Raw genomic sequence first — 26,527 nt, 5'->3', positions numbered from 1 at the left:
TTCCAATTCATGACCACTTTGTAAATTTTCTGCACATAGGAAGGAGAATCTGTCCCAAAATCAGCTAAATTGGTTATTCAAGTCTCTTTCTCTTGCTAATGGCTTTATTCCTAAAGCATCAAGTTTTTACGGCAACAAGTACATGTAAGACAACAAGCATCTCTAGGAGTAAAAGACATGTCTACCTTAAAGATTTTAAATTTGATGAGGGAGTTATGAATTGTGATGGTTTGGCTCCTCATTACTATTGAGGCAGTGTAAAGAGCATCTATTGTGAAGCCAAGCAACCTGGGTTTGAGTCTTTGCAACAATGCTTCTGAGCTAGGGCAGGTTACTTAGTCTTCCATGTGTCTGTTCTTTATCTGTAAAGAAGCGGTGATGATAAGAGAACTTATCTAGGGTGTTGTGAAGATTAAATGAGCTAATTTATGTAAAACACACAGAACAGTCTCCGATATACTACAAGGGATATAGAAATGATAGTCATTTAAATGGCGATCATGGGGGGGTGGTGTTGACAATGCTTCCTTTTACATATGCATCACCTGGAAACTTCTGGTTATTGCCCCAGCAGTCCCAGAGCCCTAGCATTCTAATCAATTCAACTAAGTAATGTTCAACTTGGAAATTTTAAGAATAAATCGAGGAGGGTTTTTTCATATTATATCCTCACTCACTAATTGATCCAATGATAATCCACTTGTGGGTTACACAAATCCCTGTTTTGTGGCATTTACACAAATATGGTAGATCACGATTAGTATTATGGAGAAAGTTTTATCAGGGAGGTTGGGGAATTCTGGAGGGAGGAGGTATTGTATTTTTTAATAGGGTAGACAAGGAATGCTTCACTAAGAAGGTGGCATTGAGTAAAGACCTGAAGTGGTGTGGGAGAGAGCCATACAGATTATCTGGAAGAAAGTGGAACAGCGGAAGGAACAGCCTAGAGTATTTGAACAAAGCAAAGAAGCTTGGAGGTCTATAGCAGCAAGTGCAAGAGAGAGAACAGATGTGGTCAGAGAGTTATCGGATGGTAAAAATGTGGAGGATATTTTAGGGTATTCTTGGGGCTGGACTTTACTCTAAGACATGAATCCGTGAGAGCATTTTTGAGAAGAGGAGTTAAATATGATTTTTAAAACGCCCTCGCTACTTTTTGAAAAGGCACTCAATTGAGTGAGATGTGGAAATACATGTAGAAATAGCAGACTGATGTATCTCTGACCAATCTCCTGACTTCTTTCTCCCTTACTTTGCCCTAGTCACTCTAGCTTCTTCACTTTTCTCAAATATGCCAGACATGTTAACACCTTGGAGTACTTGTTCCTTCTTCCTGGAATGTTCTTCTAATACACCCACATGGATTCCTCTTGCCTTACCTTTGGGTCTTTATTTAAATATCATCTTTTCAATGAGGCCTTCTTTGGTCATTCTAAAATCAATCACTCCCCGCCAAAAATGCTGCCTGCCTTTTCTACTTTATCATTTTTCTTAATAATTATCATTATCTAGCATATAGTATATTTTACTTGCTTATCTTGCCCTATGCCTATCTCTCCCACTGGAATGTAAGCTCCATGCAGATGGGAATTTTTAAAATTTGATTTACTACTTAGTGCCTAGAATAGTACTTAATACATGCATTTGCTCAGTCAATATTTGTTGAATGAACAAACTAAGAAGAAACAGAAGGAAGACCAGGAATATATGGTTTCCTGGAATCAAGAGACAATGTTTTTCGTATTACAACTGCATTGTATGGTGACAGGTGGTAGGTAGTTCACTTGTGAGCACAGCATAATGTAATCAGTTGAAAAGTCACTGTATTGAACACTTGGAACTAATGTAACTTATGTGTTAACTGTACTTCAGTAAAAAAAAAAAAGAAAGCCCTTTTAAGACTGAAGATGCAGGGGCGCCTGGGTGGCTCAGTGGGTTAAGCCGCTGCCTTCGGCTCAGGTCATGATCTCAGGGTCCTGGGATCGAGTCCCGCATCGGGCTCTCTGCTCAGCAGGGAGCCTGCCTCCTCCTCTCTCTCTCTGCCTGCCTCTCTGCCTACTTGTGATCTCTCTCTGTCAAATAAATAAATAAAAAATATTAAAAAAAAAAAAAAGACTGAAGATGCATTTTGACTGAAGATCTATGTGTATATGAGATGTATTAAGGTTGTGTTTGCATGGCATGCACGCGATTTCAGCTTCAAGAGTTTTGACACAAAATAAAGGAGCTAAAGTTCTCCTAACCAGCATCACTGGTTGGCCCACTGCTGCATATCATGGAATCAAGAGGTAAGAATGAAAGGTTAAGTTGACTACGATCCATTACATTCCTGCCATGGCCCATGCATTATACTATGCTATCCAACCGATATTTGCCACCTGACTATGATATACCATTGCTATCTTAAGCTCTGGCATTACAAATTGACTTAATCTACTAGGGAGTAAAATATCAGAGTCTTGTGAAAACAAAGAGATTGAATACCTAACAGATGTGTTGTACATTTAAACACAATAAAACACAATCCAGAAAAGCAAGTGACCCAAGAGCAAGCACAATCTACTTGGGAAGATCAGAAAAGATTACAAGGAGGTGAAACTATCCGTAGATGGAGGTGATCAGAAAATCTCTGGAAACTCACCAAGAGAGCTCACCAGGTAGAGGGGGAAACCTATTGTTAGCAAAATTTCAGGTTCCCAAACAATGAACATGGGTAGAGACCTGAGAGCTTACCCATCTCAAGCGAAATGTAATTTTAATATAATCTTGTCAATCATATGAGATGAAAAACAGGAGAGAAGAGCAAGCAAGAAGGCTGGGGCTGCAGTTGCCTTATAACCATTGCTGATGCTTGGAAGAGAGAACAAAGAATGGAACGAGGCCTGCTTGTAGGTCCTATCAACACACTGTGACTATAGTTACCACCCAATCTGGTCAGATTTGTGTCTTGAGAGACAACATTCAAGTTATTATGCCCTCTTTTCCTTTGGGTGAGAGGGCTGGGGTTGAGGTAGACATCCTTTCCCCAGCCTAAAAGTGGTTTAAGTGCTTGATTAGATTGTAAGGGGAAAACAAAAAAAGAGGATTCTATGGTGATTCCTGGCTTGGTCTGCAGTGTAGGTAGTGATGCCAACATTCTCTAGACATCTACCTGGGGAATTCAGGATGAGGGGCTCATTTAAGAGGAAAGGGGATGAGCCTGGTTTGGGATGTGTTAATGTTATGCTCTTTGGAGGACACGAAAATGGGGGTTCTTATTGCAATTTGGAAAAACAGGTGAAAAGGTGGGGAGATAGGTCAGGATCAGTCACTTACGACTGTCTTAAACAGTCATTTCATGAACTTAAACAGTAATTTCATGAATTGATGGGGCATAGACTTACTAAGACTAATGCAGTTGGGAAGCTGCCTTGTCTGGACCTTCTCAGAACCTGGTCCCTTGCAGATTTATCTTGGTGATGTCATGCTGGAGATCCTCCTGATGGCACCACCTGGTCCTGAGCCCAAACCTCACTGCACATTTCCTTTTAAATGTTGCATGTCACATACTTCTCTTCTCCTCCCGAGATTTCTCTCCAATGATCAACCATCATAGACCTACAACTACCATGAAGTGCACCACTCCAACTCTCAAATTATCAACATTCTTATTGCTTCACAAATGAATACTTCTTCCTCTTTTATCTCCAAACACGTTCAAATTTCCTTTCAAAACATGCATACACACACACTCACACACACATGCAACTTGTTTTCCTTTTAGCTACTGAACTCTTTCTCCCCTTTAGTTCATGGCCAGTCCTTTCAAATAAATAGTTTCCATTTCAGCTGACACTTCCTAACCACTCATTATTGTCTTAAATCCTTTCTATTTGGATTCTGTGACTACCACATTAAAAAGATGTCTCTATTTGCCAAAGACCGACTTCTTGCCAAATCCAATGACCTTTCTCATATGTCATACTCTGCAGAAATTGACAGTGTCTGGAAATTCTCTTTTCTTTTGAACTTTGGTCTCCTGGTTCTTATCTAATTTCTTTAATTTTTTTATTATTCATTTTTTTAACTCTCTTACGCATTCAACAAACATTTGCAAAGAACTGAATTTTTCTTTTAAAATGTGTCATAGTTTAATGAGAAAAAGTAGGTGCGTTGGATTTAGGCAAACTCATGGGAAACCAGCAAATTAGTGGACATTTGGATGGTGAGCAGATTTAGAACACGGAGAGTTATTCCTATTCATTTATTAATGCCATTAGCTTGTGATACACTGACAAATCACTTTCACATAAGATATCTACATATCAAATACACCAGAACCTTCACTTTTCATTTCTGGATAATTTATTTCTTAACAATCCCTCTTCTGATCTACACATGCTTCATTTCTGTGCATTAATACCATGGCTCAAGTCACATCCATATTTCTTGGTTAAGGAGCTGTTTTGGTTTTTTTTCTGTGTGACCTTTATCATGTGATTTAACCTCTCTGCGTCTCGCTGGCAAATGGGAACGAAGCTATTGTTATTGAAGATGACTTCAGATATTTTGCTTGTCATCCTTTTACATGTTTATGCTACAGGTAAATTTTGATGATAATAATAATGATGGTTATCATTTATTACACACTTAATATCACCCAGGCATTGTGATAAGCCCCATGCCATTGACTTGCTCTATGACATTGTTGCTATGGACATCCTTAACTTATGCACAGTCAGTACTGCTGATATGCTAGCCTGTGACACATAGCTGTGAAATCCAGACTCTGTCACAAAAAAATGTGGACAATACATTCTTTAAAAAGCTTCACGTTTTCTTTAATGAACTTTTATTTAATTAGGTCATGCTAAATTTATATATAAAAGCAAGGGTACATTTTCTTGCAGATGAGAAAACTGTCAGAGAAAATGCTTCCATAGACTGTAGGAAAAATACAGGCTGGCTAGCATCATGAAAGGAAATGTGACAAAGTTCTGGATAAATGCTGGAATTATGCAAGAGGGGGAAAAAATGATTTGCGGGTTTGCTTTGGCAACTTATTTCTTAATATTCCTGTATATGAAACTTTCTTTCTTTCCAAGTTCCCAACCCTATTGCATGAACCGTCCTTGACAAGCTGGTCGTCGGGTTCTGTTTTAACTGTCCTTCTCACCCCAGTTTACCTTAAGGCTTAATTTAAGAGCCTAGAAGGAAATGCTTAAGCAAGAGGAATAAATTTGCAGAGGAAGACAGGTAAAACCCTGGGTTTGCCTATAAATGGATTATTTTGATAGAGCTGGATTTGATTCTTATTTTTGGCCCTGAAGGTGGTTAAGTGTGTTTGTGTGTGTGGTACACCGGCCAGGAAAGGAAGGAGAGGTCTCCAAGCAAATGGCACATGTTTCCATTTGTTTATGTTCAGCACTTTAATAACTTTAGTATTTGCACAGCTGAAGGAAAAGAAAGCACCCTGAGAATAGACACCAGGAGGAACTCTAGAAGCTTGCAAACGAGAAAAACACGAGTTGGAAAAAAGCCACAAATGTTATAAGTAAAAAGGACCCCAGCCAAAATAAAGTGTGTGTTGGGATGCTCCATTCTAAAGGGACTTGATAAGGAGCACATTGAAATAATTATTCTGATGGTTCTCAACTCCGCTTCTTTATTTTTATTATAAAGATATCAATGCAGAGATATTTGGAGATTGAGAAGATACATATTTCTGCATAGTATAGTGAAAATACAAAAATATTGGGGCACCTGGGTGGTTCAGTGGGTTAAAGCCTCTGCCTTTGGCTCAGGTCATGATCCCAGGGTCCTGGGATCGAGCCCCACATTGGGCTCTCTGCTCAGCAGGGAGTCTGCTTCCTCCTCTCTCTCTGCCCGTCTCTCTGCTTACTTGTGATCTCTGTCTGTCAAATAAATAAATAGAATCTTTAAAATAAATACAAAAGTCTTTGGATCAGACACACCAAATGGTTAATTCCATCTCTATAATTTACAAAGATGATGATGCGTGCAGGTTTTACTTTCTCTCTCAGAAGGTCAGTTTCCTCCTCTGTAATGCAAGAGCAAGACTAAAAAAGTATGATGAAGTAAAAAGTTGTTTTATTTTTTAAGAAAATGCTCTTTGTCTACCTTAGACATTATGTTTTTGCTGTTTCATACGGTTTTACTTCTTCCTCTCTCTTTTACTTACTTTAGCTTTTAGACCACACGCCCTGCATATATGTGTTCACATGATGCTGTTTAGTACATATGATTCACACACTTGGGGGACTTGATTTCTCCTTTCAGATTAAGGTGAAACATTTCACCCTCGATTTATAGGCAGAGCGGGTTACAAAATTGTATACTGGTGTATGCCCCTGCCTGGCATACATGAACTGCGAGGTGGCTGTAACAGTTCCTCTCACCCCTGCAGGGACCCTGAGGCCTTTGCTATGGTGAGATCAGTTGCAAACTCACCAATTTGTCTGCTCCTGTCTCACTTTGGCCAGTGGGATGGTCCTCAAACACTGCTTGTAACTACTCTGGCCTTGTCTGGGTAATGAGACTGATTTTAAGCTGGGCCTTCCTCGACGTAGAAAAATAAGAACCACGGAAGACATGGCAAGCCAATTAGCCATAAGAAGAATGGATAGGCCCTTCACACATACCAAAACCCATGAGTCCTTAGACAGCCTGGCCGACTGTAAGCTTTTACACCTTTGTTATCCTTTCTCTCCCCCCAGGGTTAGTGCCATATATGACACATGAAGGGTAAACAACTGATCATCTTAACAGGTTTATCATTTAACATTAGCCTGGGAGCTTCCCTGTTTGGCTTATGTGTGCATCTTTCCAGAACTGAGCCTCAATAATGGTGATATGTTGTTTGCCCATCTAGTAGACAGCCAGTTCCCACATCCTGGGCACCCCCATCCCCCGGATCCTGCCCTAATCTCTAACTGCCCACAGTCACCTAATATAGACTGCAAATAGGACAAGGAGAAACACAGAATTTAAAAACAAGTGCTCAGTCAGAGGAAGATCAATGTAGACCTTGTTTACCACTTGGCTAAAGGGCTCATGTTTACTATACTGGCTAAATAAGGTTAACTTTCACGGTCTTCATGGTGTGGGTTTTTGTTAGGTGGCATACTGGCAGTGGGATTCACCTTATTTAATCTCTTTTTTTTCCTGTAGCAAGTGGTGAAAGGAGTTGGAAACACACTATGGCAGCCCCAGCAATGAAAATAGTTTGGTTACAAGGACACTGACAAGTTCTGCCATAAGCTTCTTCCTCACTAGCTTCCCAAGGCACTGAGTTCTACCATTAGAATCCCATTATTTTGGGACGCCTGGGTGGCGCAGTTGGTTGGACGACTGCCTTTGGCTCAGGGCGTGATCCTGGAGTCCCGGGATCGAGTCCCACATCAGGCTCCCAGCTCCATGGGGAGTCTGCTTTGCTCTCTGACCTTCTCCTCGCTCGTGCTCTCTCTCACTGTCTCTCTCTCTCAAATAAATAAATAAAATCTTTAAAAAAAAAAAAAATCCCATTATTTTGTCTGCAAGAAAAGGTCTCATCTTCCATTGATAGCACCATTTCATTCAAAATACTTAGGGTGAGGACGCCTGGGTGTTTCAGTCAGTTAAGCCTCTGCCTTCGGCTCCGGTCATGATCCTGGGGTTCTGGGATTGAGTCCCGCGTAGGGCTCCTTGTTCATCAGGGATCCTGCTTCTCCCTCTGCCTATCATTCCTTTTCTGGTACAGTGTGTGTGTGTGTGGTGGAGGTGGGGCTGTCCTGGGTCTTGGGGATGGAAGAGGGGGTGCTGAGGACAAAGGAAGACTGCAATATGATAAATGTAAAGGAAGTTTCATCTAGAGCCAGACCTCTGTGCAGATGAAATAGAAATATATTAACTGTGACTCGATTTAAACTTTAAATGCATCACCTCTCAGAATGGACCATCTGAAAATACTTTATAAAAACCAGTAATGTTCTTTTCTAAAATTTAGCCTTGTCATAGGGGCACATGGATACATACACTGCCTGAAAGTTACAATACCAATGATTTGTTCTTTCTTCTTTTCAGAATGAACAATAACTCAGAAACCAGAAAATAACCAAAGATGCATATGAATGAGCTTAAAAAATAAGGCAAACAATTTTAAGTATAACTGAAAAACAAAAACAAGTAAGGTGTCATAGTCTTTAAAACTTTTCCTATTATTTAAAATATCTCCTTTCATTTCACCCAGTCACCCAGTCTCCTTTCATTTCATTCAGTCACCCAGGGACTCCTGGGTGGCGCAGTTGGTTACACGTCTGACTCTAGGTTTCAGCTCAGGTTGTGATCTCAGGGTCATGAGTGCAAGCCCTGCATTGAGCCCTGCATCAGGTTCCACTGTCAGTGTGGAGTCTGCGTGGGTTTACTCTCCTTTCCCCCTCCCCCCTCAAATAAATAAATAAAATTTTTTAAATATTCCTTCAAAAAATTTTAAAAATAATAAAAAATTTTTAAAATCTCCTTTCATTTTAGAAATCAAAGTTAAATTAACAATTATTATCTGCTGAGGACGCCAGTTCAGGCTGTAGAACTACATAACACAAAATTGGAAACATATGAAGGTTATACATAGGAAACCTGGGATTTTCTGAATATATTTTTATTTTTTCCTGTATAATGCAGTTGATTGTTCTAATGCTTTCATACTGCAGGAATGATAACAGTAAATGAAAATTAACATTCATTAAGCTTTTATTAAGTATCAGAAATTTCTAAAATTGTTACATGTAAAATGTCCATGACATGATGTGGTAGAAACTATAGTCTCCATTTTACAGGTAAGAAAACTAAAGTTCAGGAGACTTAACTAAGAGCATATACAGTAAATGCTAGAGCCAGGAATTTAAGAGTAATTGGAGAATCTTAGGAGGATATTTAAATTCATTTGACTTTGGTAAAATGGTTTCTCATTGGTACCTAATTCATATCTTAATGCAAACAATAGCTTAGAAGCAATTGTAATAGTTTAGATTAAACCCACTACTACCCTGAACCATGATCAGGCAGTCCTATGATCAGGCACCAAAACTGTAACCTACTTTGATCTCATTCAAAACAATTTCTCCCATAAGTGGCTATCATCTTCTCTTATTAAAGTTACTCTTCATTTATTAGAATCCTATTTTTCCTCCATGTGTTTGACATAAAAGGAAGAGAATTCCAAAATTTTACCAAACCTTCCATGCGTTCCACAATTAATCTCCAACCCATTCACTTATTCATTCGTTCAATAACTATTGAATGCCCACCACATACTAGTCACAATTCTTTTTTTTTTAATATTTTATATATTTATTTGACAGACAGAGATCACAAGTAGGCAGAGAGGCAGGTAGAGAGAGAGGGAAGCAGGCACCCTGCTGAGCAGAGAGCCCGATGCGGGGCTCAATCCCAGGACCCTGGGATCATGACCTGAGCCGAAGGCAGAGGCTTTAACCCACTGAGCCACCCAGGTGCCCCACTAGTCACAATTCTTGATGCCCAAGCCTTTATGGAGTTCCTTGTATTTTGGTAGGAAAAAAAGACACTAGATAGATAAAACAATATCGATATATTCTTGTGTCAAAATCTGGGAGCTGTCACACAGTAACCATTTATTTCCTTTGTCAGTAAGTTTACCTCTGAATTTTAGCTGGGCACCCAGCCACACAGAATAAAATCTACATTTCCTGACCTCTCTTAAGCTCTGTATGGCTATTTGACTAAGTTCTGGACAAAGGGATATAAGCAAAGGAGATCTGAAAAATGTCAGAACATCTTTTGAAGAAGAGACAGAGTGCCTTTCTCATTACTTTTTCCTTTTTCTGCTAACTAAAATATGAATGTGCTGGCTAGAGATGGAGTAGCGATGTAGGCCCAACAGGACCGCATTTTAGGGATAATGGAGCAAAAAATTAGAAGGTAATTGAGCCCCTGATGATTATGTCAATTACACCAACCCTAGATTATTTACCTCTGGACTAAGTTTATATGTGGGAAAAACAAACTTCTGTCTTTTTAAAATTTCTGTTTTGGCGTTTTTCTTCCTTCCATTTGACTTTAATCTCAATGAAAAATATAAATAAAAATGAAGCAAAATTAGGGACCAGAGAATGGCACCATGTGATATTTTAGACAAGGTGACTGGGGAAGTGCTTTAAAAGGAATCAGTAGTTGAGTGGAGTCTTAATTGCATGAGGGAGTGAGCCGATGGGTAGAAGAAGAGCATGTTACAGCAAGCAGGAAATAGTAAAAGCAAAAGCCCAAAAAGGAGAATATTCTTCCTCAGTGTTCAAAGACCGCCAAGGAAGCCAACAAGGCGCACCATCCAAACCTGTCATTCTGTCATTCTCCCAAACAAGAATCCTTGACTTCAGACCTTGCAAAGATTAGTCAACTTTGTAGGCACTGTTCTTTATAGGGTCTCTTCAAAAAATATGACCCAGTTATGAGTCTAAGCTTTTACTCAAATAGCTTCATGGCTCAATCTTTAATACCATTTCCAAGTGTTCCCCCACTTTGCCATTCAAATATTACCAATTTTTCTGAATCTAGCATAAGTTCTCTCACTCCCACATAAGGAATGGTTCTACCCATCCACTCCACATTGCTTTCTTCATTCTTGAAACTCTGTAGATATTCCTCATACTTTCTTTTTAATGGTTAATGACCTATCATTCTGGTCTAATTCATGTATGTCTCTTGCCACCTCAATAAGGTGTAGCATAAGATCCACATCTTAAAAAGTTTTAAAAACCCCTTTTGGCTACCATCTCCTCAAAGACAAGGTGCTCCATAAAAACTTTCTGTATGTTCATTCAACCATCTCGCAAACTAGAAACACAATGGAGAGAACCTAATCTTTCTCTGTTCCTCCCTTTCGCCAGGAAGATATGAGTAGCTGAAGTATTTGGTGCTATATATAGTCAGTTGATGTCAGCTGGATGCCAGTCTCTTCAGAAAGGCTCAGTCCCTAGATTGAGTCAGAGCTAAGGACCATGCCGTCCCAGGCTCAGGGATAAAAACCATCGGGCCCCAGTGCCATCCATATTCCATCTCCACTCTTCCCTCTACAAACTGGGGCTCATCCCTGCTGAAAAGCACAGTCTAAGAGCAAGGTGAGTATATTGTTTCCTAAAATGTTTTATTAGTCAGTTGTCTGGGGAGGTTCAGAGTTATGACTCATAAATGGGCATTCTTGCTTTAAAGGGCAGCTGTTGATGCTAATATTAAAATGTCACCGCCAAAGAGTTCTGGTTTAATCTAGTATGCTTTCTTCATTCTTACAGTTTGCTAGAACTGATGTACCGTGATGCTGATAAAAATGAAGGCCAACAAGGAAACAAAGACAGATTAAAATACACTGTGGAAAAGAAAGAGGGAGGGGACAGAAGGCAGCTCTTTCATTGTTTCTCATTGCCTGGTGACCATTGTACAAGTGTATAGATAAGACTGGGCCTGAAACTCTGAGTATTATCTTCTGTTCACTGTGACACTGCCTGTCAATGAATAACATGCTCTGTCACCAGATAGAGAATGCATATTAAAGTCACTCAGTAGAAAGCAATAATAAATGCTCTCTTTCAAAAGGATGATTATAAAACACTCCAAATGAGTTCTTCACATTGCCTCAATAACTTTCCTTTATTTTCTACAGGGAACAAAAAAAAACATGCTTTCACATAATACCATGGTGAAGCAGAGAAAACAGCAAGCATCAGCCATCATGAAGGAAATCCATGGAAATGGTATCAATAAAAATCCTTTTTTAGCATTACTATAGCTCAGCATTAACAAAGATCCTTCCTGATGTTATTTAATATTCTATAGTTTACTTCCTTTAAATTCTTGCTATTCTGTCATAACAAACCTGGAGCTCTACGGGTGTAGAAAAGCCTATGGTAACTAATCCTTTTGTAGTCATCCTTTCTCATCTGAAAGCTATTTTCAGATGAACAACTGCTCTAAAGGAATGAAGCAATCAGACAGCTGATGTACATTCTGCTTGGCTTGCCTTTCACATTTCACATTATAAGTTAATATCACTCTCAATTCCTTTTTGGGACAGGTCTCATACTTGTCTTCATGGTCCAACCCACATGGCATATCTTGATTTCTTTTACCTTATATTACATAAACATTAAATTATATTCTATCATCCTTTTTGTACAAAAGCTGTTATGTTGGAATTCATATTGTGAATTTCTTTAACCCTGAAACAAGGCTTCATATTTAATAATTGGCTTACTAAGATATTTTCGGTAGAAATCTACTTTTATTTATAATCTCTAGGGAAATATAAAGTTTATGTAGTCTCAAAGCATATGACTCAAAAAAATTTAATATAAATTAGATCAAAGCAGATATTCCACTCTCCTTTTCCTTAAGTTCTAGCAAATAACTCTAAAAAGCAATGCTTTATAAACTGCATTTTGATTGTTATAAAGGAAAGTCAACTTTATGAGCAAAGGATAGCGTCAATTTTTAAAGTAAATGGGTAGAATATCCAGATGCTTTTACGGGCTGATTTGAGCCATTCCAGATATATCTGTGGAGTTTTCAGAATGCCTCCTTATTTCCCCTCCATTGACAAGGAATGTAACCTTTCACCTGAACACTATTGAGACCTAGAGGCATGAGATCTGGTGGGGGCAGCCAGGAACAGGGGTAAGTATAGTGTTTTCATATTTCACCTTCCATAAAGCACACTGCATAGAACCAATCAAAGATTGTTTTAGATATGCCCCAAACAATGTAGTTATATCTAAAGAGTCCTGTTAAGTGTCATTTTCTATTTTCTGCAATATAAAATTAGCATACTGGATTCCATCTAGTTTCCTTGGTTTATCACGATGTCAGGCTAGCCCAGAATAAAGTGAGAATAATTCTGATCAGATTCTAGAACTAAACTTGTACCTTTTCAAAGTTAAAAAAATTCACCCTTCTTTTAAATATTTGTGCTTCTTTGTAGTTCCTGCATCAGGTAGTTTGTTTGAAATTGTTTTTATAGTTTTCCTGATCAACAAGGAAAAACTAGATGAACACCTGAGTTTGAGAATAAATTATTTACCTTAAAACTGGACTTAAGTTATTTTCTAATTGCATTCTAATCATTAATCCATTGATCCATTTAATGTATTCCCAGTTTAAATCATGTGTTGGATTCTACTCTATGTTAGCCCTGACATAGACCTACAAGGGTAAGAATATCCTTTTATTTTTCTTATAACATAACTTTTGTGTTTATGAAATATAAAGAAAAAATACAATTCTATCTCAAAGGGGAAAAAACTCTCCAAACTATTATCGTACCACCATGTCAAGTCTGCTGAAGCCTCCCTCCCAAGTCACGGGTAGATTTCCAACCCCTTTAAGTGGAGTCACATGCTCTGCCTGTGTTTGGAGGTCAAGTATCCCGATAATGCAGGATGATCACAGACTTTCTTAACTCATCTCAGATAAAATAGCTGTAGTACTTTATGAAACTGCTTAAATAATTTCTCTCTCTTTTCTACTCCGACACCTTATATGGAATTTTACTACCTGGATATGACCTGTTGTCTAGAATTGTCAGGAATTGTCGTGGATGCGGAGATGAGACAGCCTGCAAAAATACCTTTGTGGGAATAATCTTCCAAACTTTCAAATATTACGCAGCAGAAAAAATCTGGATAATTTAAGAGAGAGCATGCAACTCTTTCGATCTTAATTATAACACTCAGTAAATCAAACGTGAGCTGGATTTTCCTTTATAAAACTGAACAGAGAAAGATGTTTTCCAAGCCCTTCTCTCACCTCCTCTCCTTGTGCATCAGGATCTTTTTTCTTTTGTAGGTTGTAACTCCTTTATTTCTTATCTCACTTTTCAAAAATGTCTAACCTGGGGAAGAATGACACATGACAACGAGCTGACTAAATGTATTGTCTTTTAACATGAACTGCAAGTTCACTCCCTTCTTATCGTCTGGGAGAGATACTATATAGCTGGTGAACCTCTGAGATCGATTGGTAGGAAAATATAAGAATCAGAAAAGGAGAGTTTTACATCAGAGCACTCATGCCCTCTGAAGGAGACATAACTGCAAAGAATTAATGAAAAATCCTACCCACCTAGACTAAAATACACAGAACTGGATAGAATGAGTAAAAGTGTAGATAACTTCCAGCCTCTACTAACTATACCTCAAATTGTTACTCATTATGGATCCATTATGTTTGTCATGTTAGATTATGTCCCAGCAGAAAATAAACCAGGCTCCCAACAAATAATTAATAGAAAGTATTCCCTGACACTAAGGCTCTATACTTTCATATAGTTATGTCATTATATCATGGTCATCATGATGCTCAGCTTCAATATTAGAAGCAGTAGAGCTGATGGTAGTAGTTGTCTTGTGTTACTGCTGTGAAACAAAACTTCTGGGATTTATACAGAAGTAAGAGAACCATGTTGCTACCATCTAACAAGTGCTATTCTAATAGAAAGGCAAAAATACACAAATATTTTGCTATTATCCGTGCATGAATTAGTTGTGGGGGGCAAGAGTAGTTGGCTTATCCAAGTTTCATGCCCACCAGCCCTGTGCCATTTACTCCTAATTAGTACATATTCTCTGCTATTATTCCTGTTCCTCTCTCACTCAGTAATTCTTCCAGACTTGAATACTGGAGGCGGAGGGAGAGAGATAGGAAGCATCAAATGATAGGGAGTGATATGTTGACAGAAAAAGGAGGGGGAGTAAGATTAGAAGAAGGCGATGCTCTCTAGAGCAACTGGCATCTGTCTAGAAGGGGATGGGAAGAAACCAGGGAGGGAGATAAATTATGAGAAACTATGACCCTGGAGAAACAATCTGGGGGTTTCAGAAGGGAGGCGGGTGAGGGGAAGGGGTAGCAGGGTGACAGGTATTGAGGAGGGTACTGCTGTGATGAGTGCTGGGTGTTATACTTAACTACTGAATCACTGAACACTGCATCCAGGATTAATGATGTACTATACAATGGCTAACTGAACATAATAATAATAAAATAAAGAAGTAGTGGGGAAAAGGAACTGGAATGAAAATACCTACAAGAGGGGCACCTGGGTGGCTCAGTGGGTTAAAGCCTCTGCCTTCAGCTCAGGTCATGATCTCAGGGTCCTGGGATCCAGCCCTGCATGGGGCTCTCTGCTCGCAGGAGCCTGCTTCCCTCTCTCTGCCTGCCTTTCTGCCCACTTCTGGTCTCTGTCTGTCAAATGGATAAAATCTTTAAAAAAAAAAAAAAAAAGAAAGAGTGAAAATACCTACAAGAAAAACTGGGCGTATATTGTACCTGGGGCTTACACACAGATATAATTGACAGTTTAGAAGAACTTCAGAAACAGAGAAGACTACAGTGTCTCGGAAGGCTGCTTCAGTCACTCTACAGTTTTTTCACTGGGGCTCTGTGAGGGCTGTTTTGGTATGTTTTTTGTTTATGTTTTTAATTTTTCCTTGCATGACTGGTGAACAGCTTTTCCCAGCACACAGAAGAGGACTGAGCAGCATGTTTTTGTGACTTAAGGAAAAGAGTTTAACTTTGTGGTCTGAAAACAGGAAGCCTGGGTTCTAAATGGAGTGCTGTTGTTGATATGGTCCCAGGAGCCCTGGGTTCCAGACCAGACATCAGATGCCTCATCTGAACATGAGGGGTTTGGATCTACTGATACGTTTAATTCTAAAATTCCATGATTCTGATTTACTGAGCTGTGTGCAGTAGTCAAACATCAACATATTTGAGTTTCTCCAGTAACAAAGACACTGATAATATTGACATAAATTTCAAGGGTATTTTGAAAAGTATAGAGTATAAAATCTAGAAATTTAGATGGAAGATTTGTGAAGACCCCTTTTGCTTTTCTTGCATCAGCAGATCTTAAACTATAATTTAAAAATCAAGCTATCAATGTTAAAATTAGGATGCTGAGAAGGTCTTGAATACCACAGATCCAATATGAAAAGTTGGGGGAGTAAAAGAACTTAACCAAATGCTTCAGTGTACAAGTTTATTAGTTTTCCTTGGTTTAACTTTTCATTTTAGTGTTCCATACCCCCCCTGAAAAGTGTGGGTTTCTTTGGAAATTGGTATGCAGTAACATCTTGTGAATTCAGAGATTTTCTGAGCATGCCATAGGTTTCTAAACTTCTAATAAGGTCCTTCAGAAAAGTAGCAGCAGAGAGGTAGGCTAAATTCTAGTTACCCCCCAAGTAGAAATCACAGTATTTAAGTCCAACTATACTATTCTATCATCCTTGTTTCTTTGTTGTCTTTTTCACTCTAATAGGTTGTACATGTGAATTTCATAAACAGTACTAGATAATTGTGTAATTCAAAGTGGGTAATCTCATTTTCTTAAATGTTTATAAAATTACAGTTATTAAATGATAATATTTTAATAGTAAGTTTTTGAAAAATTTTTAAAATATCTGTAGAATCCAAATCAAGGCAAAGAGATATAAAATAGGAAGTTAAAGAATCTCAGATGGATTTAAAAATCAATTTCTTAATGCAAAGAAAATTATTAATGACTTTATTATCAATTGTAGTCTTTCAGATATTATTCAAAAATCACAGTCTGGACTATTATTTTTCATGTAAGATGTATATGTGTATGTTACAGTTTGAAATAACACATATTTTATGCACTATTATTCTATCCACTTAGGCCAACTATCTGCAAACAAACAGGAGACCTGTGCAAGTACAGAGAAAATTGTTGGTCTCAAGCTTCTAAGGAAATCGATAGGACCACCTTAGAGCAAGTCAGTTTTAGTTAACTCCCCTCAAGTGGTTTTGCCCATTTTACCAGAATTGTAGCTGCCAGGGAATCATGAGGAAAGAGATTTTTTTTAAAAGATCTTTTGTCTTACTACAATTATGTGTAAATGAGTATCTTTACAAACTATGAATTAGACTCACTGATCTAACTAAATATGTAGCTTTTGGTAGGATCAAAATTTCCCATGAAATGTGTAGAACTACCTGTGCACTCATAAATCATTTGACCAAGTTTCAGAATGTTAATGTATGTAATAAACATGAAAAAAATAATGTTTCCTTTTGGAGCAACTTAAGTCCAATAGTTGTTCATAATACTATACATTAATGCAAGCTTTGAAAAAGGAACTGATCACATTTTTGAAGATCACATATTGTCTCAGTAAAATGTAATTTTCCATTTGGTTTCTTTTTTTTTTTCTTTTTTTTTTTTTTTTTTTTTTCCCAATTTATTTATTTTCAGAAAAACAGTATTCATTATTTTTTCACCACACCCAGTGCTCCATGCAAGCTGTGCCCTCTATAATACCCACCACCTGGTACCCCAACCTCCCACCCCCCCGCCACTTCAAACCCCTCAGACTGTTTTTCAGAGTCCATTTGGTTTCTAATACTCATAGTGATGGGACTCCACAGTATGAAATGTAGAGGGAAAGTATCCTCAAAAATCAATATTTAAACTTTTTAACATAAGATTTTAAATCTTAGTTTAACTATCAAAATATTGTACAGTTGAGGATACTACTGAGGAAGAATATTGGTTAACAATTATTTAATATTTCTAGTAGATTAAGAATTGTGGGTTTTTTTGGTAGAAATTAATCTGGTTACGGCCATCAAGACCCTTAGATTATATGTCTGTATCAATTTATAATTACATATTCAACTCTTCATAAATAATCATTGATTCTTGAAATAGTAGCAAAATATAATATATCAAGTCCTATAAAATCTTTAAAGAACAAAGGGAAAATTCTGGATTACTATAAGTTACATCACTAGAAATATTATTTTCAATAGATGATCTAATGCCACAAAAAAACCTTCTAATCCATCAAGGCAAGGATATGTATCCTGAATAAGTTATGTCATTTATCAGGCATCCAGATTAAAAACACTGTTGAGAACCTACAGAGGGGTTTGCAATAAAGGGCAGGGAACAGCTGAACTTGGATTCTATGTGCTCATTTGACAGTGTCTACACTCTGAAAGTTTAAGTAATGAAAATATTCTTAACATTAGATCCCCCTCACAGATGGTCTGGAACTCCTGTTCCAGTTATAAATTGAACTATTGGAAGGGAAGGGAAGAAAACCTTAGAGAATTTAGATATTTCTTTGCCGTTTGTTTGTTTATGGAAAATAGGTTGACTTAACATATTCCTGTGTCTAGCACCTTGCTAGTAAACAGTGGGTTCTTTGGGGTGGAGAAATGCCTTGGTTTCTAGAGTTTGCCAATTTCTATGGAATAAATACACCCACCCAGCTGATTTCAAGCTACCATTAAAAAAGGTACTGAGTGGAGATTCAGGAAAATATAAACAGTAATACATTATACAGTATTTCCACCATACAAATACAAACAGATATAAATAACATCAGGAGCATAGATAATAGCAAAATGCAGTAAAAAGACTTGAAAGTGATATTTTTGAGTATTTATTGATTTGTTTTTAAATACCTTATCTAATTATTAAACTTAAATAATTAATTTTAATTAGGGCTATGTTTACTGAAGTTAACTACTGGCTCACAGAACTCTTGAAAATTTATCAGTCGACTCTTGTGAGCTAGTAGAAGCTTGCTCTAGTGCTGAATTGTCATCCAGTATTTCTGGCCCCAGAGACTCTGAATTCTGTCAGGTGGCCGCTCAAAGCTAGTTAACTCACTGTCTATCACAGAAAATGTAGGCTCAGAAGAAGTGGAATGGAGTATGAAGAATATTAAAAGAGGTTGAGTGCATTATTTTACGCACCCTCTCATTTTTCCTTTTTGTCTCTCCCTTCTTCTCCCTCATGATACAAATTTGCTAATAATAACAGATTGCTCCAGCTGATTATTTCATGGTATCCCTGACATCAAGGGTGGGTAAGTTCCTTATGGCTCTTACTGAACATCTATTCCTTGAAGCAACTTGAGCGATGGGTTCTAGTGCTTTGCTTAAAAGGAGTGAATGTTTCTTATGAAACCTGATGAGTCTGTGGCCAACAGTATATCCATTTTTGTTATAGTTCTTCTCTCTGCTCTCTTTCCTCTTTGAGGCTCCCACTTCCAGGCTTTTAAGCTGGTCGTCTTCACTCTTCCTTACGACTCTAATCTTAATACACTTTTTTTACCTACATCAGTAACATGACGATCTGGAGAGAATAACTATATCTGCATGCTTTTAGTTGAATACAAGAGAAAGTCAGAAGCCAACTAGCTTAAGCAATAAAGGGAATTTATGACTCATACATCTGAAAAGTTCAGAGCTTCAGCTAGCCACTTAAGTATGCCACCAAGGATTCTCCAGTTTCTCTGTCTCTGTTTTGACTTCCTTGGGGTAAGCTTCACCCCAAGCCTGGCTATATCATTCTACCAAGTACCTGCCAACATTTTTCTAGGCTTCAGTGCTTACATGCAGCAGTATAAAGAAAGCATCTTTGGCACAACATTCACAGAGATAAGTCCTGATAGTCACTCTCATTGACCTGGATCAGATTTCTGAATCAATCATAAAGCTGATCAAGTCTGGTCAAACACACCGCAGAAGACTACTGTAAATCATATGGAGCAGCGGGATGGAACCTACTTAAGTCATGTGGTTATTTCAGAAACTTTGGTGGAATCAGTGAATATCAGGAGGCTATTAGGAAGAGGGCCATGAGATAAAAACATTTTCTCAAACATGTTTGGTGCCACAGAATTTAACTTATGCTATAGCTTGAAATTCAGAAGATAGAAAAATTAATATAATAATATGCTATTCCTTTTTCTAACCCTCTTTTCATTTAACTATTTGTAATGACTCAAACCAGTAACAGAAATGGGGAGGGGAAAAAAAGTTGCATTTCTGTTGTGGTTTCTTTATGGAAAAACTTTGTAGCATTAATTAAAAGGAGAAAGATTCCATAACTATGAAGATTGTCATCTCTGCATTTTCTAGTGGCTGCCTGTTTTGGGGCATTTTTCATTTTCTGAAAATGTCTCATTAGAAAAGTTTTTCAGGAAAAACATAAGTGTGTTTAAAAACATTATTTGTAATATATTACATTACATAGAATATGTATTTCTAGAAAAGTCCAATGGGAAAAAAATCTGTAGATTTTGATTTTGTGTGTGTGTTACTATTTTATTCTCTCTCTCTCTCATTGCTGACTGAATTGTTTTGATAAGCATTTAAAGGAGATTCCCCCTTCCCATAACTGCACAAAGTCTAAGCAATACTGTTTCTTCTATCCTTTGTATCTAAAAGGAAATTTCTATTTTTATTACAGAATCAAAAAGTTGGGTACCTGGGTGTCCCAGTTGGTTAAGCCATTGCCTTTGGCTCAGGTTATGATCCAGGGACCCTGGGATTGAGCCCCACATGAGGCTTCTGTCAGTGGGGAGTTTGCTTCTCTCCTTCTCTTATTCTCTCAAATAAACAAATACAATCTTTTTAAAAAAGGATCAAAAAGTTGAAAGAGCCCATCCTGTAACTCTTTCCAGAATACTGAGGTATATATTCATACATATGTTGAAAATAACCTAGCTTCTCCTTCCATGTTCCAAGAACACAGTAAAAAAGATTCCAAACACTTGCAGATAAACGAAGGTGAATATTCCCTGTAGAACTCAGCAGGGTTGGCAAGCAAATCCTAGGCAACTGTTATAAAACACCCTCATTTACTTTGCTCTCTTCCTCCAATCCTTTTTCACAGGTAATTTCTGCCTCCCTGGGGATTGTAAAGCATGTATAGCATAGATTTTTTTTTTTTTTCCATATGGGAGATCAGACAAAGCTGTTTTGCATTGCTTTGGGGGTGGGGTGGGGGAAGGCTATGAATTTTTTTTCATTAAAGTTTTTTTCAATAATACACTTATTTTTTTTTTTAGAGCAGTTTCAGGTTTACAGAAAAACTAAGCAGAAAATAGCGTGTTTCCATATACCCCTTCTCCTCCCAACATATAGATTCCCCTGTTATTAACATCTTGTCTTAGTGTGATATACTGGTTATAGCTGATGAACCAATACTGATACACTATTAAAAACTATAGTCCAGGGGCACCTGCATGGCTCAGTTGATTAAGCATCCAACTCTTGGTTTCAGCTGGGGTCATGGTCTTGGGGTCCTGGGATCAAACCCTGAATTGGGTTCCACACTCATTGCCAACTCTGCTGGAGATTGTCTTTCTCTCCCTCTCTCTCTACTCCTCATGCACACAAACACTCTCTATCTCTAAAATAAGTAAATAAAATCTTTAAAAAAAAATAGCTAAAGTCCATAGGTTACATTAGGGGTCATTCTTTGTGTTATAGTGTTTTATGGACTTTCATGAATGCATAATGTCATATGTCTGCCATTATAATACCATAGGGAATAGTCTCACTGCCCTAGAAATCCCTTGTACTCTACTTGTTTATCCCTACTTCCTCCCCTTCCCCCACCCCAAGCCCTTGGCAACCATTAATTTTTTGACTGTCTTCTGGAATTTTGTCTTTTCCAGAATATCATGTAGTTGGAACCATACAGTGTGTAGTCTTTACTGACAAGCTTCATTCACTTAGCAATTTACAATAAGGATAATTCATGTCTTTTTATGGCTTGGTAGGTTTTTTTTTTTTTTTGGAGGTAATCGTAGTTCATATGCAATTCTAAGAAATAATACAGAGCTGTTGCATCATGTATCTTTTCCTAATTTTCCCCAAGGTAATGTCTTGCAAAGCTATAGTATACTATCACTATCAGAATATTGTCATTAATACGGTCAAGAGACTCCTGCCAATTACTACTATGCTCTTTATTTCTCTCTATATATTTTTTCATTTCAAGAATGTTATATAAATGATTTATATATACGGTGTGTAACCTTTGGGGATTGGCTTTTTTCACTCAGTATAGTTCTCTGGAGATAAATCCAGGAGATGCATGTTTCAATAGTTTTTCCCTTTTTATTGCTGAGTACCATGGTATGGATAGACCACAGTGTTTTTAACCACTTACCCATTGAAGTACGTCTGGATTATTTCTGTTTTGTTTTTAATTGAGAAAAAAAATGGCTATGAACCTTGGTACATAGCTTTATGCATGAACATGAGCTTCCATTTTACTTGGATAAATGTCCAGTGTTACTACTAATTCTATGGTAGGTTTTTAACAAATTACTAAGTTACTTTCCAGAGTGGTTGTACCTTCTACATTTCCAACAGCAATGTATGAGTGATCTAGCTTCTCCATACCCTCCCCAGCTTTAGGAGCAATCATTATTTTTCATTTTAGTTATTCTCATAGTGACATAGCTTTATGGTCTTCATTTGCATTTCCTTAATTTGAATTGACTGATGATGTTGAACATCTTTGTGTATGTTTATTTGCCATCTGTATATCCTCTTTGGTGAAATGTCTCTTCATGTCCTTGGCCCATGTTCTAATTGGATTGTTTGCATTTTTACTGGTGAGTTTTGAGAGTTCTTTATATATTCTAGCTTGTTGTCAAATATGGTTTCCCACTCTGTAGCTTGTCTTTTTATTCATGTAAAGATCTTTCTCAGAGCAAAAGTTTTTAATTTTGATGAAGTTCAATTTATCAGTGTTTCCTCTAATGAATTGTGTCTGTGGTGTCAAGTTTAATCATGTTTTGCTCCACCCTCTATCGCAAAGGTATGATCATGTAATTTTTCTTCTCTGGCCTATTAATATGGGAGAATATATTGATTTTTTAATATTAAAGCAGTCAGTATCCCTGGAATAAATTCTACTTATTCATGGTATAGAATTCTTTTTATATATTGTTGAATTTTAATTATTAATATGTTATTAAGGATTTTTGTTTCTATATGTATGAAGAATATTGGTCTGTAGCTTTCATTTTTGTGTCTTCTCAGTTTTGGTATCAGGGTAATATTATCTTAATAAATAAACTGGGAACAGTTCTCTCATCTTCATTTTCAGGCAGAGATTATGATTTGGGTGTTAATTCTTGAAATGTTTGGTAGAATTCTCCAGTGAAATTACCTATCTCTGAAGATTTCTTTTTTGGGAGATTTAAAAATTATAAATTAGATTGTATTTATAGGATTAATCAACTTCTCTACTTCATACTGGTGAGATGTGACATTTTGTGTTTTTCAAAAATTGGTGACTTTTTTTAAGTTTCCAAATTTATGTGAATTAATATATAATGTGGTTCATAGTATTCACTTATTATCCATTTGCTATCTAAAGTGTCTATTGCTCCTGTAGTTCCTTCCTTCATGCCTATCATTGGTAATTTGTGTCTTTTATATTTTTGTCTCTGTCAGTCTAGCTAGAGATTTGTCGATGCTATTTATCATTCAAAACTCAACTCCATGTTTAAGTAGTTTTTTATTTCTGCTGTTATATTATTTCCTTCCTTCTGCTTGCTATGGGTTTATTTTGCTCTTCTTTCTCTAGGTCTTTTATTTTTATTTTTATTTTTTTTTTTGAGAAAGAGAGAGAATGTATGCATACATGCATGAAAGCCAAGGGGTGTGTGATGAAGGAGAGAGGAAGAGGAAGAGAGAGAATCTTAAGCAGGCTCCATGCTCAGTGCGGAGTTCCCCTTAGGCTTGATCTCAGGATGTTGGGGTCTTGACCTGAGCTGATACCAACAGTTGGACACTTAACTGACTGAGATACCCAGGTATACCCTTTTTCTAGGTTTTTAAGGTAAAGCTTAGATTATTCATTTGAGACTTTTTCTTAGTGTACGCATTTAGTGCTATAAATGTCCCTCTCAGCACTGCATTAACTATATCTCATAAATTTTGACATGCTTTGTTTTTATTTTCATTCAAATCAATGATATTTTTTTCTTATTTCCCTTGAGACTTCCTCTTTGACCCATGGATTATTTAGAAGTATGTTGTTTAGTTTCCAAATGTTTAGAGATTTTCCTATTATCTTTCTGTTACTGATTTCTTTTTTTTCTAAAGATTTATTTTATTTATTTATTTGACAGGCAGAGATCACAAGTCGGCAAGAGGCAGGCAGAGAGAGAGGAGGAAGCAGGCTCCCCGCAGAGCAGAGAGCCCGATGCAGGGCTCGATCCCAGGATCCTGGGATCATGACCTGAGCTGAAGGCAGCAGCTTAATCCACTGAGCCACCCAGGCACCCCTCTGTTACTGATTTCTAATGTGATTCCACTGTAACCAGAAATCACATTCTGCACAAGTTTAACTCTTTTAAATTTGTTGAGGTTTATTTTGTGGCCCAGGATATGGTCTACTGTCATATATGTTCCATGATCACATATGGGCATTCTGTTGTTGTTCAGTAGAATCTAATTCTATGGCTTGCTTAAACATTTTTAAGATTTCCCTGTCTCTTTATCCACAGTGATTTCAAGTCTATCTGTAATAGCTTTTTTAGTAGTTGCTCTAAGAATTACATTACATATGCATAACTTATCAAAGTCTACTGATGACAAGATCTCTGGCTGGCTCAGTCAGTTAAGTGTCTGCCTTTGGCTCAGGTCATGATTCCACAGTTTTGGGATTGAGTCCAGCATCAGGGGCCTTGCTCAGTGAAGAGTCTGATTCTCCCTCTTCCTGCCTCTCCCCCTGCTTGTGCTCTCTCTCACCTCTCTGACAAATGAATAAATAAAATCTTTAAAAATATATAAATAAACAAAGTCTCCTGATGCCATCACTCTATCAATTCAAGCGAAGTACAGAAAACTACCTTCATATCCCTTTATCCTCCTCTATTTATAACATAATTGTCTTAACTATTTCTTCTATATATATTTATAATTATATCAGTTTGCTTCTAACATCAAACATAATTTAAAAACCTAAAGAGGAGAAGGGAAGATTATTGTACTTACCCACACTGTTGCTCACTGTAGTCTTTCTTTGCTCTATATTTTGTTTCCTCCTGTTTAAAGAACTCCCCTTAGTTTTTTCCTATGGTCTGAATGTTCATGTCCCCACCAAATTCATATACTGAAGTCCCAATGCTCCTGTGATTATTAAGAGATGGAATGTTTGGAGATGATTAAGTCTTGACAGTGGAGTCCTTGTGAAAGAGATAGTACCCTTATAAAATAGGTCCAAGAGAGCTACCTGTCCCTTCCACCATGTGAGAACACAGGTGGAAGAAATCATCAATGTGGAACCCATAAGGGGGCTTTCACCAGAACCTCAACCATGCTGGCACCTAGATCTCAGACTGCCAGCCTCCAGAACTGTGAGAAAGAAATTTCTGTTGTTTAGAAGCCACTGGTCTTTGGTGTTTTGTTATAGCTGCCCAAACCATTCTTTTAGAATAGGTCTCCAGGAAACAAATTCTCCTAGTTTGCATTTATCTGAAGATGTCTCAAATTCTCCTTCATTTCTAAAGGATATTTTCACTGGGTATCAGATTCTGGGTTGACAGTTTTTTTTCTTTCCATAATTTTGTGCCACTTTCTCCTGGTTTTCATGGTTTCTGGTGATAAATTCATTGTAATTCTCATTTTCTCCCCTCCCTATAGGTAAGTTGTCATTTTTCTCCAGCTGCTTTCAAGGTTTTTTTGTCTTTAATTTTTAGAAGTTTATGTCTTGTGACATTCTATAGATTTATCTTGTATAAGACACTCTTAGCTTCTTGAATCTGTAGATTTATCTTTCTTGCCTAATCTGAGAGTTTTTAACCATTATTTCTTTTATTTTTAAGAGATTTTATTTATTTATTTGAGAGAGAGAGAGCATGAGAAGGGGGTGGTCAGAGAGAGAAGCAGACTCCCCACCAAGCAGGGAGCCTGGTGTGGAGCTTGATCCTGGGACTCTAGGATCATGACCTGAGCCAAAGGCAGATGTTTAACTGACTGAGCCACCCAGGTACTCCAACCATTATTTCTTTGAGTACTTTTCCAGCCCCTCTTCCTTCTTCTCTCCTGTCTTCAGTGACACAAATGCTGTATCTTTTGTTCCAGTCCCACTAACCCCTAAGGTTTTCTTCATTTTTTATTTCATTTTATTTTTTCCTCTGTTGTTCTTATTGAGTGATTTCTATTATTCTATCTCCCAGTTCACAGATTTTTTTTTTCCTTTCTCCCCTCTATTCTGCTACTGACTCCACTGTTAAACTTCTGCTTTGGTTATGTATTCTCAGTCCTAAATTTTCCATTAGGTCTTTATAGTTTTTACTTCTCTGCCAGGACTTTTTATTTCTTTGCTAAAGCTTTCTATTTTTTCATTTCTTTCTAGGAGCTTTGTAATTGCCCTTTGAATCATTTTTATCATGGCTGCTTTGAAATCTTGGTTGTGTAATTTTAATATCCCAGTCATCTCGTATTGGCATCCTTTTTCATTTAGTTTGAGATCTTCCTGGTTCCTGGTATGAAAAGATTTTTTATGAGCTTGGAAATTTTCACATTATGTTCTAAGACTCTTGTTTTTATATTTAAGCCTTCTTTTTCATCTACACTGGTCTGATACTGCTTCAGCCAGGGAAGAACAGTGCCACCTCATCACTATCAGGTGGAAGTAGAAGTGCAGGCTCCCCACATGGCTTCATTGAAACTTGAG

General features: G+C 37.4%; 1 protein-coding gene across 1 annotated transcript in view; it reads left to right on the top strand.

Annotated features, from left to right (window-relative positions):
* Positions 1-11,065: 11,065 nt before the first annotated feature.
* The window catches only part of MYOZ2 (myozenin 2), a 36,580-nt gene continuing 21,118 nt past the window's right edge, over positions 11,066-26,527 (top strand). Inside the window, exons 1-2 of the mRNA XM_044225891.1 lie at positions 11,066-11,132; positions 11,672-11,762. Of these exons, the coding sequence (XP_044081826.1) occupies positions 11,687-11,762 (76 nt within the window). The 5' untranslated portion in view covers positions 11,066-11,132; positions 11,672-11,686. The remainder of the gene's footprint in view (positions 11,133-11,671; positions 11,763-26,527) is intronic.

The sequence above is a fragment of the Neovison vison genome, chromosome 11 (assembly GCF_020171115.1).
Source record: "Neovison vison isolate M4711 chromosome 11, ASM_NN_V1, whole genome shotgun sequence".
In the NCBI taxonomy this organism is placed as follows: domain Eukaryota; kingdom Metazoa; phylum Chordata; class Mammalia; order Carnivora; family Mustelidae; genus Neogale; species Neogale vison.
This window is presented reverse-complemented; position numbering and strand designations above follow the sequence as displayed.